The sequence below is a fragment of the Aspergillus campestris genome (genome assembly GCF_002847485.1).
Source record: "Aspergillus campestris IBT 28561 chromosome Unknown P168scaffold_1, whole genome shotgun sequence".
Lineage (NCBI taxonomy): Eukaryota > Fungi > Ascomycota > Eurotiomycetes > Eurotiales > Aspergillaceae > Aspergillus > Aspergillus campestris.
In genome coordinates, this window is record NW_020194336.1 from 283,033 (window position 1) to 296,377 (window position 13,345).

The 13,345-nt window shown below is 53.1% G+C and overlaps 5 protein-coding genes across 5 annotated transcripts; 2 read left to right on the forward strand and 3 right to left on the reverse strand.

Moving 5' to 3' along the window:
• Positions 1–96: 96 nt before the first annotated feature.
• P168DRAFT_261717 (CIA30 family protein) lies at positions 97–1,549 on the reverse strand. Its single transcript, XM_024834709.1, has 3 exons — positions 1,405–1,549; positions 1,077–1,310; positions 97–999 (listed from the first exon to the last, which is right to left on the reverse strand). The coding sequence occupies exons 1-3, from the start codon at positions 1,490–1,492 to the stop codon at positions 236–238; spliced, it is 1,086 nt and encodes a 361-aa protein (XP_024696369.1). The 5' UTR covers positions 1,493–1,549; the 3' UTR covers positions 97–235.
• A 678-nt stretch (positions 1,550–2,227) lies between these two features.
• Positions 2,228–7,169, reverse strand: P168DRAFT_230177 (mediator of RNA polymerase II transcription subunit 12; the record flags this gene model as incomplete). The annotated part of the gene is made up of 4 exons (XM_024833222.1): positions 2,228–5,581; positions 5,636–5,840; positions 5,905–6,502; positions 6,569–7,169. The coding sequence occupies 4 exons, from the start codon at positions 7,167–7,169 to the stop codon at positions 2,228–2,230; spliced, it is 4,758 nt and encodes a 1,585-aa protein (XP_024696370.1).
• A 1,298-nt stretch (positions 7,170–8,467) lies between these two features.
• Positions 8,468–8,902, reverse strand: P168DRAFT_2227 (uncharacterized protein). Its single transcript, XM_024833108.1, has one exon. It carries the CDS (start codon positions 8,773–8,775, stop codon positions 8,551–8,553), a length of 225 nt encoding a protein of 74 aa, XP_024696371.1. The 5' UTR covers positions 8,776–8,902; the 3' UTR covers positions 8,468–8,550.
• An 815-nt stretch (positions 8,903–9,717) lies between these two features.
• Positions 9,718–10,616, forward strand: P168DRAFT_313924 (uncharacterized protein; the record flags this gene model as incomplete). Its single annotated transcript, XM_024839717.1, has 7 exons — positions 9,718–9,754; positions 9,846–9,896; positions 9,989–10,020; positions 10,077–10,093; positions 10,160–10,171; positions 10,233–10,317; positions 10,542–10,616. 7 exons carry the CDS (start codon positions 9,718–9,720, stop codon positions 10,614–10,616), a joined length of 309 nt encoding a protein of 102 aa, XP_024696372.1.
• A 931-nt stretch (positions 10,617–11,547) lies between these two features.
• P168DRAFT_2112 (translation initiation factor eIF1) lies at positions 11,548–12,604 on the forward strand. The gene is made up of 4 exons (XM_024833055.1): positions 11,548–11,623; positions 11,871–11,945; positions 12,057–12,149; positions 12,205–12,604. Exons 1-4 carry the CDS (start codon positions 11,596–11,598, stop codon positions 12,351–12,353), a joined length of 345 nt encoding a protein of 114 aa, XP_024696373.1. The 5' UTR covers positions 11,548–11,595; the 3' UTR covers positions 12,354–12,604.
• The last annotated feature ends 741 nt before the right edge of the window (positions 12,605–13,345 follow it).

Consider the following 13,345-nt stretch of genomic DNA (forward strand, 5'->3'; position numbering starts at 1 on the left):
TAAATGATATTTACCTATGGGGTGTAGGGATTTATGGGTGGGGTGGTAGGACTTGTTTTTATATACTTTATTGACAGATAAGATTTGACACTAGTTACGCATTATATTCTTCAGATACTGTAGTATTTAGATTTTATACAGAGAATGCAAAAATGGTATCGAAACCGACCAATCTACGAAACACATCCTAATCCTTTTTTAAAGACAAGACCAGAAACGAAAGAAAGAGCAATGATTACTCCTCCCACTCATCCTTCAGCCCCTTCAAACCCTTCTTCGCTTTCGGTTCACCACGCGCACCAGCACCACCAGCACCAGCACTAGCATCAGCAGAAGGAGCAACCTCCTGACCAACGGTATCGCCCGTCCAGCCCGTCCGTACGCCCTCATCGACATGCAAGGCATTCTCACCACAGATGCGTCTCTCCTCTTCGATCTCAGACTCGCTCATCCCGTTCGTGGCCCAGATCCGATGGATGCGCAGGTCGTACGGACCGTCGATACGGTCCGTCAAGCCGATACCGATACTTTTGACGCGCTGGCGGAGCAGAGACGTCTGCGGCTCGGTGACATAGCCGTGGTTTGTGCGGACGAAGGAGTTGAACGGGAGGAGGACGGTTTCCCACCCGGAGTCGGAGGCGGTCGTACTGGTAGGGGAGGAGGCGAAAACGGTTTCCTCGGGCGGCACGTCGGATAGGGCGGCGGGGATGCCTTGTGGGTAGAGCGACTCGGCGAGGGAGGGGTCGTCGAGGGTGGATGAAGATGAGGGGGAGGAAGAAGCGGAGGAGGAGAATTCAGCGTCCTGGACGCGGTGATGTCGCGTGTATAGACGGTGCTGGTGGATATCCGTCTCGACGATCGAGTCCGTCTGGATGTTGACCGTGTAGCGCCGGCCGTCGGATTTGATGCGTAGCGCGAGATACGTGTAGGGGTCGATGTCCCAGTATAGACGGCCGAAGAGCCACATGCCGCGGTCTCTGTTGCGGAAGGCTGCGTAGCCTGGTTCCATCGACACGTTAGTGTTTGTTTCTTTCTTTCCGTCGCGAAGATATAAGAAAGAGCTTGGTTGGACATACCCGTCCGCTCAACTCTCCAGTTATTAGGCAACCGCGTCGAAATACTCCCGTGGAAGCGCGCATGGGCCGGCGAATGCGACGCCGGGTCCGCGGGCTCGTAGTCCAAATTGGCGGTGCTGAAGCCGCCGACGACGCGGTCCGCCATGGTCTTGCAGCCTGCGACGGTGGATTCATCCTCGAAGTCGAGGAAGACGTAGGGTTTTGTGGGGGTGTGGAGGGCTTCGGAGTTCCATGCTGTACCGACTGTGTTAGTTTCTCGATTTCTAGGTAGATAGATAGATATCTATCATGTATCTATTTCGATAATTGAGGGTTTATTGGGACGGACCGATCTTCGACAGCCGGCTGAGCTCGTCTGCGCTACGCTTGATGAAACCCGAGGGTTTAGCGGCGAGGCATCTCGCTGTGGGGAACATTGTAAATGACTGTTTCAACAATCTGATTAAAAGCAATGGTCTGAAAGTAAAGAAAAGTGAACCCCTGGAGAAGAGAGAAAATGGCGAAATCGGAATGACGTCGAAGCAAATTCACTTCCTGCCTCTCACCGCCCGCACGTGCCATCTCCATATACCATACCTATCCATATACATACATTAACAGTGGTAAATCAATTGATCAGATGAATTCAATGGTAGACATTTCTCTAGCTAATCGAATAACAACACGCCGACCCTACTATAATCGCTATCTCAATCATAATCATCATGTTAACCATGCGACACCACGCATGGCAGACTATACGAGTCCCAATACTAAGTAAAGTATAAACGCCTTCTAATATGTACAATCCTCACGGTCATGGCCGGGACCCTTGACAAACAGCCATAAATATCCCAACCGGTACACGACTTGTCAGAAAAAAGCAAATGTGAAATGTAAAAACCAGACACGCAAGTGGAGAGGTATTCCCAAGCCTAGAAGACAACCGATGCAGGATTCTGAAACCAAACCATCTCCAACAAATGTATATGCAAATGAAGCTGGTATCAACCGACGAATAATGCGAGGCGCAAGGGAATTAACAAAAAGGTAAGCAACAAAGGGAAAAAAAAAAAAAAAAAAAGAAAACAGGAGAAAATAAGGATCAAGGCTATGTACGTTCCAATCAAAATCTCATAAGTATTAGAAGTGTCCATGGGACAAGAGCATGTTCAAGCCCGGACTCGGCGGGCATCGAAATGTTTCAGGTTAATCGCCGTATCATTCACCCCGACGATAGGAGCTGCGTCTTCGAGGAGTTCCCACGGACGGACTGGATAGGGGCCCACCACCCGGCCGCGGTACTGCAGGCGAAGCTGTCCGGCAATGTAGTTGGCGCCTTCCGATAGGCCAGGCGGTATACTCGCCGCCGGGATCTGGTGTTGCGGCGCCGCTGGGCCGGGGGTAAAGCTGTTTGAGGGGATTGGGGTAGGCGTTGACCCACTGGCTACAGGCGACGGCGACGAGAGGGACGCCGGTTGAGGGGCGTTCGCAGCGACGTCCGGGACCGGCCCGAGGAGATACGGGACCCGGGGATTGGCTTGGACCTGGATAAATGGCGGGCATTTTTCCTTGAGGAAGCGTGCGCAGCCCTGCCGCGCCTCGTCTGGGAACATGTCGATTAGGGACGCTGCGACGTCCAGCGCGTGCGTCTGCAGCAGGATCCCAGGGCATGGGCGGTCCTTTTCCGACAAGACGGGGTGGGGGAAGTAGTCGGCGGCGGGGAAAAGACGCAGCACGTTGTCAGGCAGACGTGCAAGCGAGATGCAGAAGATGGAGATCAAGAGGCGAGACTGCTCCTGGATGATGGTGGGCCGCGCAGTCAGGGAAGACGGCACGAAGGAATTCCGATGGATGACCACGATCTTCAGCAAGGCAGAGAACCAGAAGGCGAGGGTCCGCTCAAAATTAGCTCGGGCGCGAGCCATCTGCTCGGAAGCGCTGCCCTGCTTGTTGGCGGCGCTACTGAGGAAGTTATTCTGCATGACGACGAGCCGATGGAGCAGAAGGTCCATCTTCTCCACGATAATAGGAGCGACAAACGGTACCCCGGTCTCAGGAACACTGAAGGCCAGCTTCTCGATAATGGTAAGATAGAGTTTGGCGATGTCTGGTGAACTCGTTCGATCCGTTGTAGAGTCATGAGCAGGCTCCTCGAACATGGGGATAGCGAAGAAAGCCTTTTCGGCGCGTTCACGGATCTGCCGCACGGCATCGAGACTCATCAGACTAACGAGACCAACCCAGTGAGAGCGGTTCGCACGAGAGTCCGCCACGGCTGCACTGAACATGGAATCGACGATGCCATTGTTCGCACTGTTGCCCGGCTCCGCGTTGAACATCATCTGGAGCTTCAGCTGGCAAAACGGCAGAGAGAAGTCGTCATTCATCTCGACGACCTTCTCGGCCGGTCGGTCAGGTTCAGAATCGAACCCCAGAAGATGATCAAGAGCCTGTTGCAGTACGCCCGTGGAGGACGGATGGTCGACAAACTTCTCCATGCAGTATTTCACAGCCCGTTCAGGGTCCTGGGTAAGGAGGATGTGAACTAGGCTCATCGCGCAGCTGGTAAGGTCCGCTCGTCGGGGGTTAACTTGGCCATGGTGAGAGTTGATCAGGGAAATGGCATCGCGAACGATATCGAAAGTTTCCCGGGGGTGCTTGGCAATAAACTCTCGCTGTGCCAGGTGGAAGCGGTACGTGACTAGATCCGGATGGCTGTTTGGTTCGAACGAATCGGACGGGATGAGGAGCTCAAGAAGATCGATCCTCAAATCCGCAAGGTTGGGGAACGCCGTGGCGACCTTTTCGGACTGCAAGATCCGTTTCACCAAAAACACAAAGGCCTGGATAGTGACACATCCCACGCCGATCAGAGGTGGTAGGATCTGGGAGAGTGCGGGCCGTGTGGGTGACCTCAAGAGCGAGCAGATCCAGCGCACGAGCATGCCGTCAAAGTGCTTGGGGCGGAATAGCCTCAACTGCGCGAGATATCGGCAGGCGTCATTCGCCGACAGCCTGGGTTGTCCATCGACGGACCCGAGGATCTTCGTGAGTGAGCTGAAGATGGTGTCCATCGTGGATTCGTCAATACCGCCGTTGGGTCCAAGAAGCTGGTCGAGCTTCTCCTGGAGAGCGGAGTCCATTGGGTTGAAAGCCAAGGGGGCGTGGTCCGAGAGGGGCGACGGCGCCGTCAATGCCGACCGGTTTTCTATCCGACAGAGATCTTGCCGGAGGAGGGCAACGGTGTTATGCTCGTGGGGCATCTGGAGGCCCAGCTCAATGAGCGAAAATACCAGATCCAGATTCGGCGGTCCAAGTCGCTTCAAGCAGGAGTATGATTCGACCAGGCCTTTGAAAAGGTCTGCCACCGCACCAATTGCGCTCAAGGAACTGAAATGATAGCTGACGGTGTCGGCAGCAGAGGCCAGAACCACACTATCCTCGGAGTTGCTAGCCTGCTTCAGCACGTCTGCAAGCATCGAAAGATCTTCAAAGCTCTCCAGGATGCTCCGCACACGATAAAACTGGTCGGGATTTAGGGCGCAAACTCGAGCCTCCGAGGCCCAAGAAGCCCCGGGAATTTTCCGATGGCTCTCACGGGCGTACCCAGTCACACCTCGTCGCATCCACTGACCAATTTCGGACTTGACCGCCCACGTCAGATCGTTTGGTGACATGTCGGCCATTGTGACACCCAGCATTTGAGCTTCGAAAACGTCGGGGAGCTGTTCGGCGACGGATGCCTTCAGACTGGCGATTGTCGATTCCTCTTGGGATGCCGAAATCCCAGCCCGTGTCAAGAGCGTGTTGCGGAGGTTGCGGACATGCTCTGGGAGCCGGCCCGTAGGAAGCTGCAGCAAGAGTCCGAGCGCTTCCGACTGCTGGGGCTGGCCGGGCTCTGAATGATCTGCTGCAACACCTTTGGCCATCAACCATTGCAGATACCGCCCCACCGAGAAAGTCTGGGACCTGACGAGCTCCGAAATGACGTGGTAGATGTTGCCCATGTTTAACGAGTCAGAGTCTCGGTCGCCGTTGAGAAAGTCTAAGATGTGCGAGTCGATATCGACTCCGGACGCTTTCCATTTCCGCAAGAGACGAACAGCGGTGTAGACACGGCAGATACCGTAGCGGAACGAGGTAGCGGTCCACTCGAGAAGCTTCGAAACCACGACGCCTCTATCGTCAATGGCATCCAAGCACGCGGCGGAGGTCGCCGAGATATCATGGGTAGCGTTGATGGAATCCAAGAGATGTATCAAACGCTGCTGAGACGATTGCTGCCCCAGCCCGTGTTGGCTCTTGGGCGACTGTATACGCAGGTTGCGTTCGGCGAGAGTCTGGAATACTGCTTTGTGGACATTGTCGTTGAAATCCAAACAAGATGAGATGAGGTCCTTATACTTGTCCCAGGAGTCCAGCAGTACGACAGAGGAGGTATGTTCGAGGATGAGTCGCTTGACGAAGAAAGACAGGCGATCGGCCAGGGGTCGGAGAGGAGCCGTGCGGTCGAGCTCGGAGATCTATCACATCGAATCAGACATAGTGGGGGTCAATTGAGGTGCGGTCGGCCATACCGGATGCAGCTTTGCCAGTAGCGACTCGGTCAATCGTCGTGCACGCTTCCTATACCGTAGGATACTGTCCCAGTAAATACCAAGCATCAAAAGCCAAGCAGGGACGGTATTCAGGGGCGCAACCTCCAAGGACGTCAAGAACCACCCGAGATACTGGTCATGGTCAAGCAGTCGCTCAAAGAACAGGCGCGCAGTCAAGCTGACACTGTGAAGAGTTAGTTCGTTGTATTCCCTCAGCGACCACACCACCATCCGCGTGGGGAACATACGCATATGTCATCTTCCTCCTCCAATCCGCAGATCCACAGGCAGCGACCACGCCCTCCAGGAACTGTTGGACGGTTGCGGTCCAGTCACGAACCCATTTGGCCTCCAACCCGACCGCCAACGTTCCACTCGTCCCCTTTCTCTTGAACGCACGGATTTCGTTGGCACCGACACACTTGGCCAGCCACACGGCGCGGCTGACAGGGATCCATTTGCTCAAACACTGGTCCAGGAGCACCTTGCCCCGGATCCCGTGAGGGATGGTCCGGCTCAACCGGCGCAACGGGACCGATGAATTAGCCAGGTCGCGCAGCCAGACTTCGCGCTTATTATCCGTGAGGGTGACGCGGGGTGGTGGTTTGAAGGTGGAGGGGTTCGCGACGGTGTTGTGGTTTTGACGCTTCTCCAGCGCGGCCGTAAAGACGGCAGAGAGCATATGCAAGCCCGAGCGGTGTTTCAATTGCGCGTAGAGGGAGGGCCGAGCGGTGTTGGACTCGTTCTGGGACACTTGCGTCCGATCATAGTGGCCTTGTTTCGCCGTCTGCTCGTTCAGGACGTCTTCCGGGTGGTTTCCGGTCCAAGGCGAAAAGTCCGCGATTCCTGCGCGATTACCGTCTGTCAGAAGAGCTCATTTCCTATCCTTTGGGTCTGAAAGGGAATACTCACGGTCCCCTTTGAGCACCGGCGCACTGGGCGGAACTTCGATGTGATAAGGGGTTGTCTGCACCACCGTTGACGGGGAGCTGTCTCGCGATTTCGCGCCAGCAGACTCCAGCGAAGATGGAGGGGGACCTTGCCACGGCAGCACAGGAAACGGGGGGGGCTCTGCACGTTTCCCGCGTTGTGCGACGGCCGCCGCATCACCCTCCCGGGCATCACCCGCACCGGGAGCTTCGGACACCAAGGCCTGGAAGGACCACACCGGCCGCCCCCGCAAGGCGAAGGACGGCGGTTTGGCGCTCCCCACGCCCGGGGTGATCCTTGCCTCTCCAGCACTCCCCGGGAACGGGCTCCGGTCGCCCACGGAGGAGGCGGCGACGGGCAGGTCCAGCCTCGGCCGTTTCGCCGGCGGTTCTCTCTCCTGTGTATCCCCGACATTTGCGGTGAGATCGATCACTGCCGGCTGCCTGGGGAGCGGCTGTGGCATGGACGTGGACATCTCCGACTGGGGGTGAGAGAGATCGGGTGGACGTCTGGCGCCGCTGGGGTTATAGGCACGGGGGGGAGGACCCCACGAGGGGACGCCGGCAGTGGGATGGGGGATCATCTCCGTCTCATGGTGTAGCCCACAGTCGAAATGATGGTCATCGGAAAGAGTTGAACAGTGAACGAAGCGATTCACGGGGGGCGATTAACGCGGTCGATAGCCCATCCGGACGGGATGCGGACGAAGGGAAAAAGAAAAGAAAAAGTAAGAAAAAAAGGTCAAAGCACACTTCAAATGCGACGAGACTGTTTATATCAACCACCGGGCGACGAGGGTGTAAAAATCCAAGGCGACTTGCAACGACGGTATTCGATAATGGGGTCTCTGAAGAAGGGGGGAGGGGAGAGGAGCGAGGCGGAATAACACCGTCGCGGGAACGGGAGACAGAGGGCGTCTCTCGGGGCGAGGTCGGGCAACCGTAGAGGTAGAGAGACCGGTAGAGAGAGGACCAGAGCTGAACCAGGTCCAATTTTGTCAAGAAAAGAGTCGCAGAATTGGCAGATGAATGGAAAGGACACGACAGAGATCCTAAAAAGAGAGAAGAGAAGAGAAAGAGGAAAAGACAAATCCGAGGAAAAAGGATCCAGTCCAGATAAACTCTGGAGAGAGAGAGAGAGAGAGAGAGAGCTGGAAGTACTCCGTCGTGGACTGGAGTTCCCTCTGAGATCTCCAGATAACGTATTGTGACCGCAATTACGGTGGAGTCTCGGAGATGGCGGTACCGATTACCGGTCATGACACCACCCCTTTCTCTTATAATCTGACTGATGAAGCACACTCCCTATACAATTGAAACATCGGCCCGTTCTAATACACCACAATACAGGATAGTACATGTAACGATACCGGAAACCTCTCACCACGTAACTATCAGACGGCTTCTTCATCCACTCCACTTTGTCCACCTCATCAGTCAATATCAACTGTTTCTCTTACGAGTCATGTTTGCTTCATACATCATGGATGAGTCGGGCGGAGATCTGATTTGAATTGTTGATTTATCTATCACGAAATGATCCACCAGAAGTGGCCCAACGGAAGACTCCCCGTCTGTAGTCCGATTGATAGCGTCCACCTAGGGTTGATGCCTGGGCCAGCATCGGGTTATCCGGCAAATCAATCCACAACAATCCATCTTGGCATCAGATGATGAGCATGCCAATCAGCTGCCAGAATGCTGATGAAATTCCTACGTATTATGGATGATACTGTATCGTTCAACAGAGTTTTCCTTCCATTCGATAAGGGGTTCTGTTTTGGTCCAGTCGGTGGCATGATATACGTGGATCATCTCCGCAATACAACCACCAAACATGGATTGACATTGCGCCATCTCTCCTCATTCTAAAGTTTCTTTCGTGGTTTTATTGATTTCATTTTCTCACGTCCGGATTTCAGGTCCGAGGTCTTCTCCAACATGTACCATGGGTGGAGGAACATGTTATCGACCCATACTTCCCCGTTGTAACACATTGGCGTTGAAGCCCTCCCCATAAAACTTCCCCATAGAGAAAGAGAGAGAAAGAGAAAGAGAAGAAGAAGAAGAAGAAGAAGAAGAAAAAAAAAGGAAAGCTATGCACCAGCAGATGCAACTGCCGTGCAACCCTATCAACGCAAACTTCGCCTGCCCTCGGGACACAAGCACATCAGATGCAAACCAAGACATCAAGACGACGCAGCTATCCGTTCGCTTGGTTGATCCTCCGTATCACCAAGGATGACCGCGGCCGGGGCCGAATCACCGGGGATCCGTGTTTTCTGGGGTCTAGGGGGTCAGGTTGTCCTATATTTACACACTATGACATTGACTCCGCCACTAGTAGTCGGTCGATGTCGACCCGAATAGATGCGGTTAGGTAAAGGTATTCTTCGTTTCTTATCGTCTGCAGAGTACGGGGTCAGGTCACCAATTTGCCTCTGTCAATCATTCCAGGTCTGACAAAAAGCAAGATTGATCCATCCGTTGAGAGTGGTATGGAGTAAGCGGAACGGTTTGCTGCGGCTGATCCTGACCGACAGATGGACTGACTGATAGGGGCGACTTACCCTCGGCCTATACGGAGTACATATCAGCATGTCACACTTACATGGTTCATTCAAACAAATCCTCATGATAAGGGATCATGATAGCTAATCATATTCGTTCATGATTGACGGATGATTCGCCTCCGGTACTATCAGTGGATTCCAGAGGATATAGAGTTACCCCAGAGTTACTCAACACAACCGAGAATCCATGGAATGATGGCTCTTGGACTCTTTGTCTTGCGTGTCGCAATCCGGCCGAAACCAGTTAGCCAATTATCTTGACCTACCTAACCCTCCCATGGATTCCGTGGAGCTCAATTCCAACCGACGTTGTTTAGAATAACGACCTGAGAAAATAGTTAGAATTCCCGACCAATGGTTATAGTAATGATGGTGTCCGTAGTTCACTCAGAGTAAGACAGACGACTGTAATCCACCGCCAACTGGCATCGCTTCCCCGGCGAGATTGCCGCAGCCAGTCTTGGCACCGACAACCTCGCCGGAGTGGCCAGTTCCATCTTCCCCCAATCCGACTGCGCCAATTCAAGCACAATAACAATTTCACCCTCAACTCCCGACAATGGCTGCGAAAAAGGATATGCGGAGGCTGGATCTGGGTACGTCGCTGGTGCCATCCCAGACTGGCTCTGGGTGGCTGTTGTCGTTGGAAACACTCGGTCGCTCATGCTCATCGCATTGGAATTCTAGCCATCCCCTACATCGATCCGCCGAAGACCAAAGATGAAACCGACATGACTGGTACCTCTCTCTCTCTTCCTCTGTACCCCGCAGTGGTTGATCTGCCGGGAGATACTTGGAGAAGGATGGGTGGTTAATACCATGGCATACAGGCACCATGTCCAGCACCTTGCCCATGGCGGCGGTAGGTTCACCAGCGCCTTCACCATCTCCGTCCATGACCGCTAATATTGTCGCTAGATGTTTACCCGGAACAGGTGAGGCGCGATCGCATATACGGAATACACTGGATTCATTGGTATCTGACTGGTGTGCGCGTACAGGATGATTGGATGGTGAGTCGACCGGTGTTGTTACGCCCGTCTATCCCACCCCTCAACTAACATCATCACCTAGGGTCTCGTTCGTTTTCGCCCTCCAATCCTGGCTCGGAGAGACGCCGGACCAGAAGGAAACTGCGAGCACACCGGGCTACATGTCGGTTGGAATGTCTTGTTCGTCATCCCTTTGCTGTCCACGTCCGCAGTTGCATGGATCTTGCCCGCTAACCTCAAGGGACCGATTGAAGTGATGGCACTGGTTGTGGTATGTTGTTGCTTTTTTCCCTTTTTCTACTGCTTTTCCGTCTTTCACTCCCGTGGTTTGGTGCTGTTTTGGTGTTGTTGTCCTGTGAGGCGTGTTGGCTTACATGGCTTCATGCTACAGACATACTTCCCCATCTTCATGCCTCCGACGCCCGCCGGCGGGGGTGCCGCTACCACCCCGACTCCTTCCCCCTAGATGCCGGAATTCCCGATTCTATGATACCCATCGAAACAAACATAAAAAAACCTGCCGATGTGAAGGGTGTGAACATCCTTCACATCCGGGCTGCCGACAGCGCTTGCGACCGGTTTGCGGGGTGCGGTTGGGAAAGAGGACACGAGGTGGATTTAATAGCACGCCCCGGTTTCTTCAGGAGACTCAATCTCACTCAGGCCATCATATCCGAGTGGCATTGTACTAGTAATATAATAATTTCAACCTCTCAACCCTACTGCCCCATCCGTACGGAGTCGTCAGTCGTATCGTCATGCACCCAATGGTAAGATCACGTGCCCGTTCCCAATCGAGATCGCCACGCCATCCATGCTCCACAGGAGAGAGAAAAGGGTAATCCCTATCACCACGACCATGATAGGAGATAGATCCCTACCGATTCCTACCTGATCGAACTGTGCGACGTGCGCGTTGGGCGCAACCCAAAGACCGCGCCCGGTCTTTACTGGAAGGGGAAAGGGCAGAAACGCATGTTGAGATGCATGTCAGATGGGTCTCAAGGGGGTTTGCCACTCTATCAACCAGGGAATCAACCAGGATATTGTCAGGAGATATTGAAGTAGTGAATAGGTAATAAAGAGAAGAAAGAGAAAAGAAAGAGTAAAGCAACCAGAGCGTCAAACAGAACCAATGTTAGAGGATGTATCATTGAAGGTAAAGAAGAAGCAAAATGGAAGATACGAGCCCGGCTGAGTCAGGACCCGCCACACACCGCCTTCCCCCACAGCCCCTCAAAAGGCTCTTCTTATTCCCTTCTCCCACCTTCTCTTCCCGATTCTCCCTGATCCTCGTTCTCCATCCATCTCTCACCACTTTTCCACACTCCCCCCTCACCCCACCAACTCCTACGATCGCTTCGTTTTAAGAGATTTTAATTCTCTTCCACCGTTCCCTTCTACCTACAGCTTTTAAGAGCCGTTTATCGCAAAAGGCCGAGTTTATGTCCATCGAAAACCTCAAGTCCTTCGGTAAGTCCACAGTCGCCACCCTCCCTTCGTTGGCTGTCTGCCCCTTCACATCCACTCTCCATCGCCTGCCTTGTCCAGACTAGTCCGTCGGGGATGCCAGTTGGACTACATCCCCCTCTGGTCGGTCTGGATCGGCGTGCAGATGCTCGCGTGAGATCCGCGTGGCTCCTGGATCGACGGTGTCGGCGGGGTAGATTCCAGCCAGTTTCTTGTATGCCTCAGGCTGCTAACACGTGCCCGTCTGCAGACCCCTTCGCCGAAGCTGACGAAGACACCGGCGAGACTAAACAGTCTCAAAATTACATCCATATACGGATTCAGCGTATGTCTCTTCTATTTTATTGTGGTCTTTTTGTTCGGTTGTGCCAGACTGCCGCCTTGGCACTGTCTCACGATGACGAATGACGACGTATGACTGACTTCCCGCTTACAGAGCGCAATGGTCGTAAGACCTTGACCACCGTCCAGGGTCTTCCCAAGAAGTTTGACCAGAAGAAGATTTTGAAGGTGATCAAGAAGAAATTCGGTATGTTATCTTCTACCCCCGATTGTCGCCGTCGAGCTTCACTAACGTCGCTCAGCTTGCAATGGCACCATCGTCAACGATACCGAGATGGGCGAGGTGATTCAGCTGCAGGGAGACCAGCGCAAGGATGTTCAGGAGTTTTTGACCGATAAGAAGGAAGGTCTTGAGCTTGATGCCAAGACCATCAAGGTCCATGGATTCTAAGCGTGTCACCACGCCCCGTTCCGGTCCCATCCCCCCAAGTCTACGGTACCCCCGGAATGGATGAGTAGAGGGCATGGTGTGCCATCCGTCCGCGGTTGTTCTCGCAATCACTGCGTAGACGACCGTGGCACTCCGTCTCTTGTCTTCTATCTTTCTTTACCCATTCTGTGCTCGGTATACCGGACTTGGGCCTTCTGTCGAACGATGCACGAGTCTTTGATCTTTACTTGTTAGATCCCCTTCGATCACCCATGGGTGATTGAGGGGAGAGTGGGCCTTGTCCTGACTCGACTGCTATTCAACATGGGAATATGACGGAACGAGGCGTTGGTAGATACCCACTATCGGCATAGATGTGTTTCTTTTTGTTACGCTTTTGTTTCGGACCTGGTTTCTTCTTTTTTCGTCGTGTCTTCGGTGTGACTTAATGCTTTGCGGAAGCCGGAGGAACGTACCGGCACGGTCAGAAGGTTGCTACTCGTCGATCTTTGATATTACCCTGTTCTTTGTTAAGTTCAGTGTATTAGTTCTGAGAGACTGGATCAGTACTGTCGCTTCGAATGAAACATCTATGATTTACGTACTCGTTTACCGTTTAACCTTATGACATTGTTCGTGTAGTATCGTAGTTGACTAGTAACCATTTCTCAAGGTTTCATCAAACCCGGACCGCCATCTATCATCTCCCAGTTTGAATAAATCGAACCTCTTAACATAACACCCCTACAACCATACAACTCACAATATACAACATCAACAAATAAAAGAAAGAAAAGAAAAGAAGAAAGAAATAGCAAGGTTGATATTTAGTAAAGAAGTTCGACCCTATCAAATCATACATAGAAAGAAGAGAAAGATATACCAGAAGAAACCGGACAAAACGTTCATAAAAATTAATTCAATGGTATCTTGTCTCTCTCGTCCCACTCTCTCACTTCCTCTCTCTTCTTGTCTCGTCAGTAGAGGGAGGGAGGGTGATGGATAGATAAGTG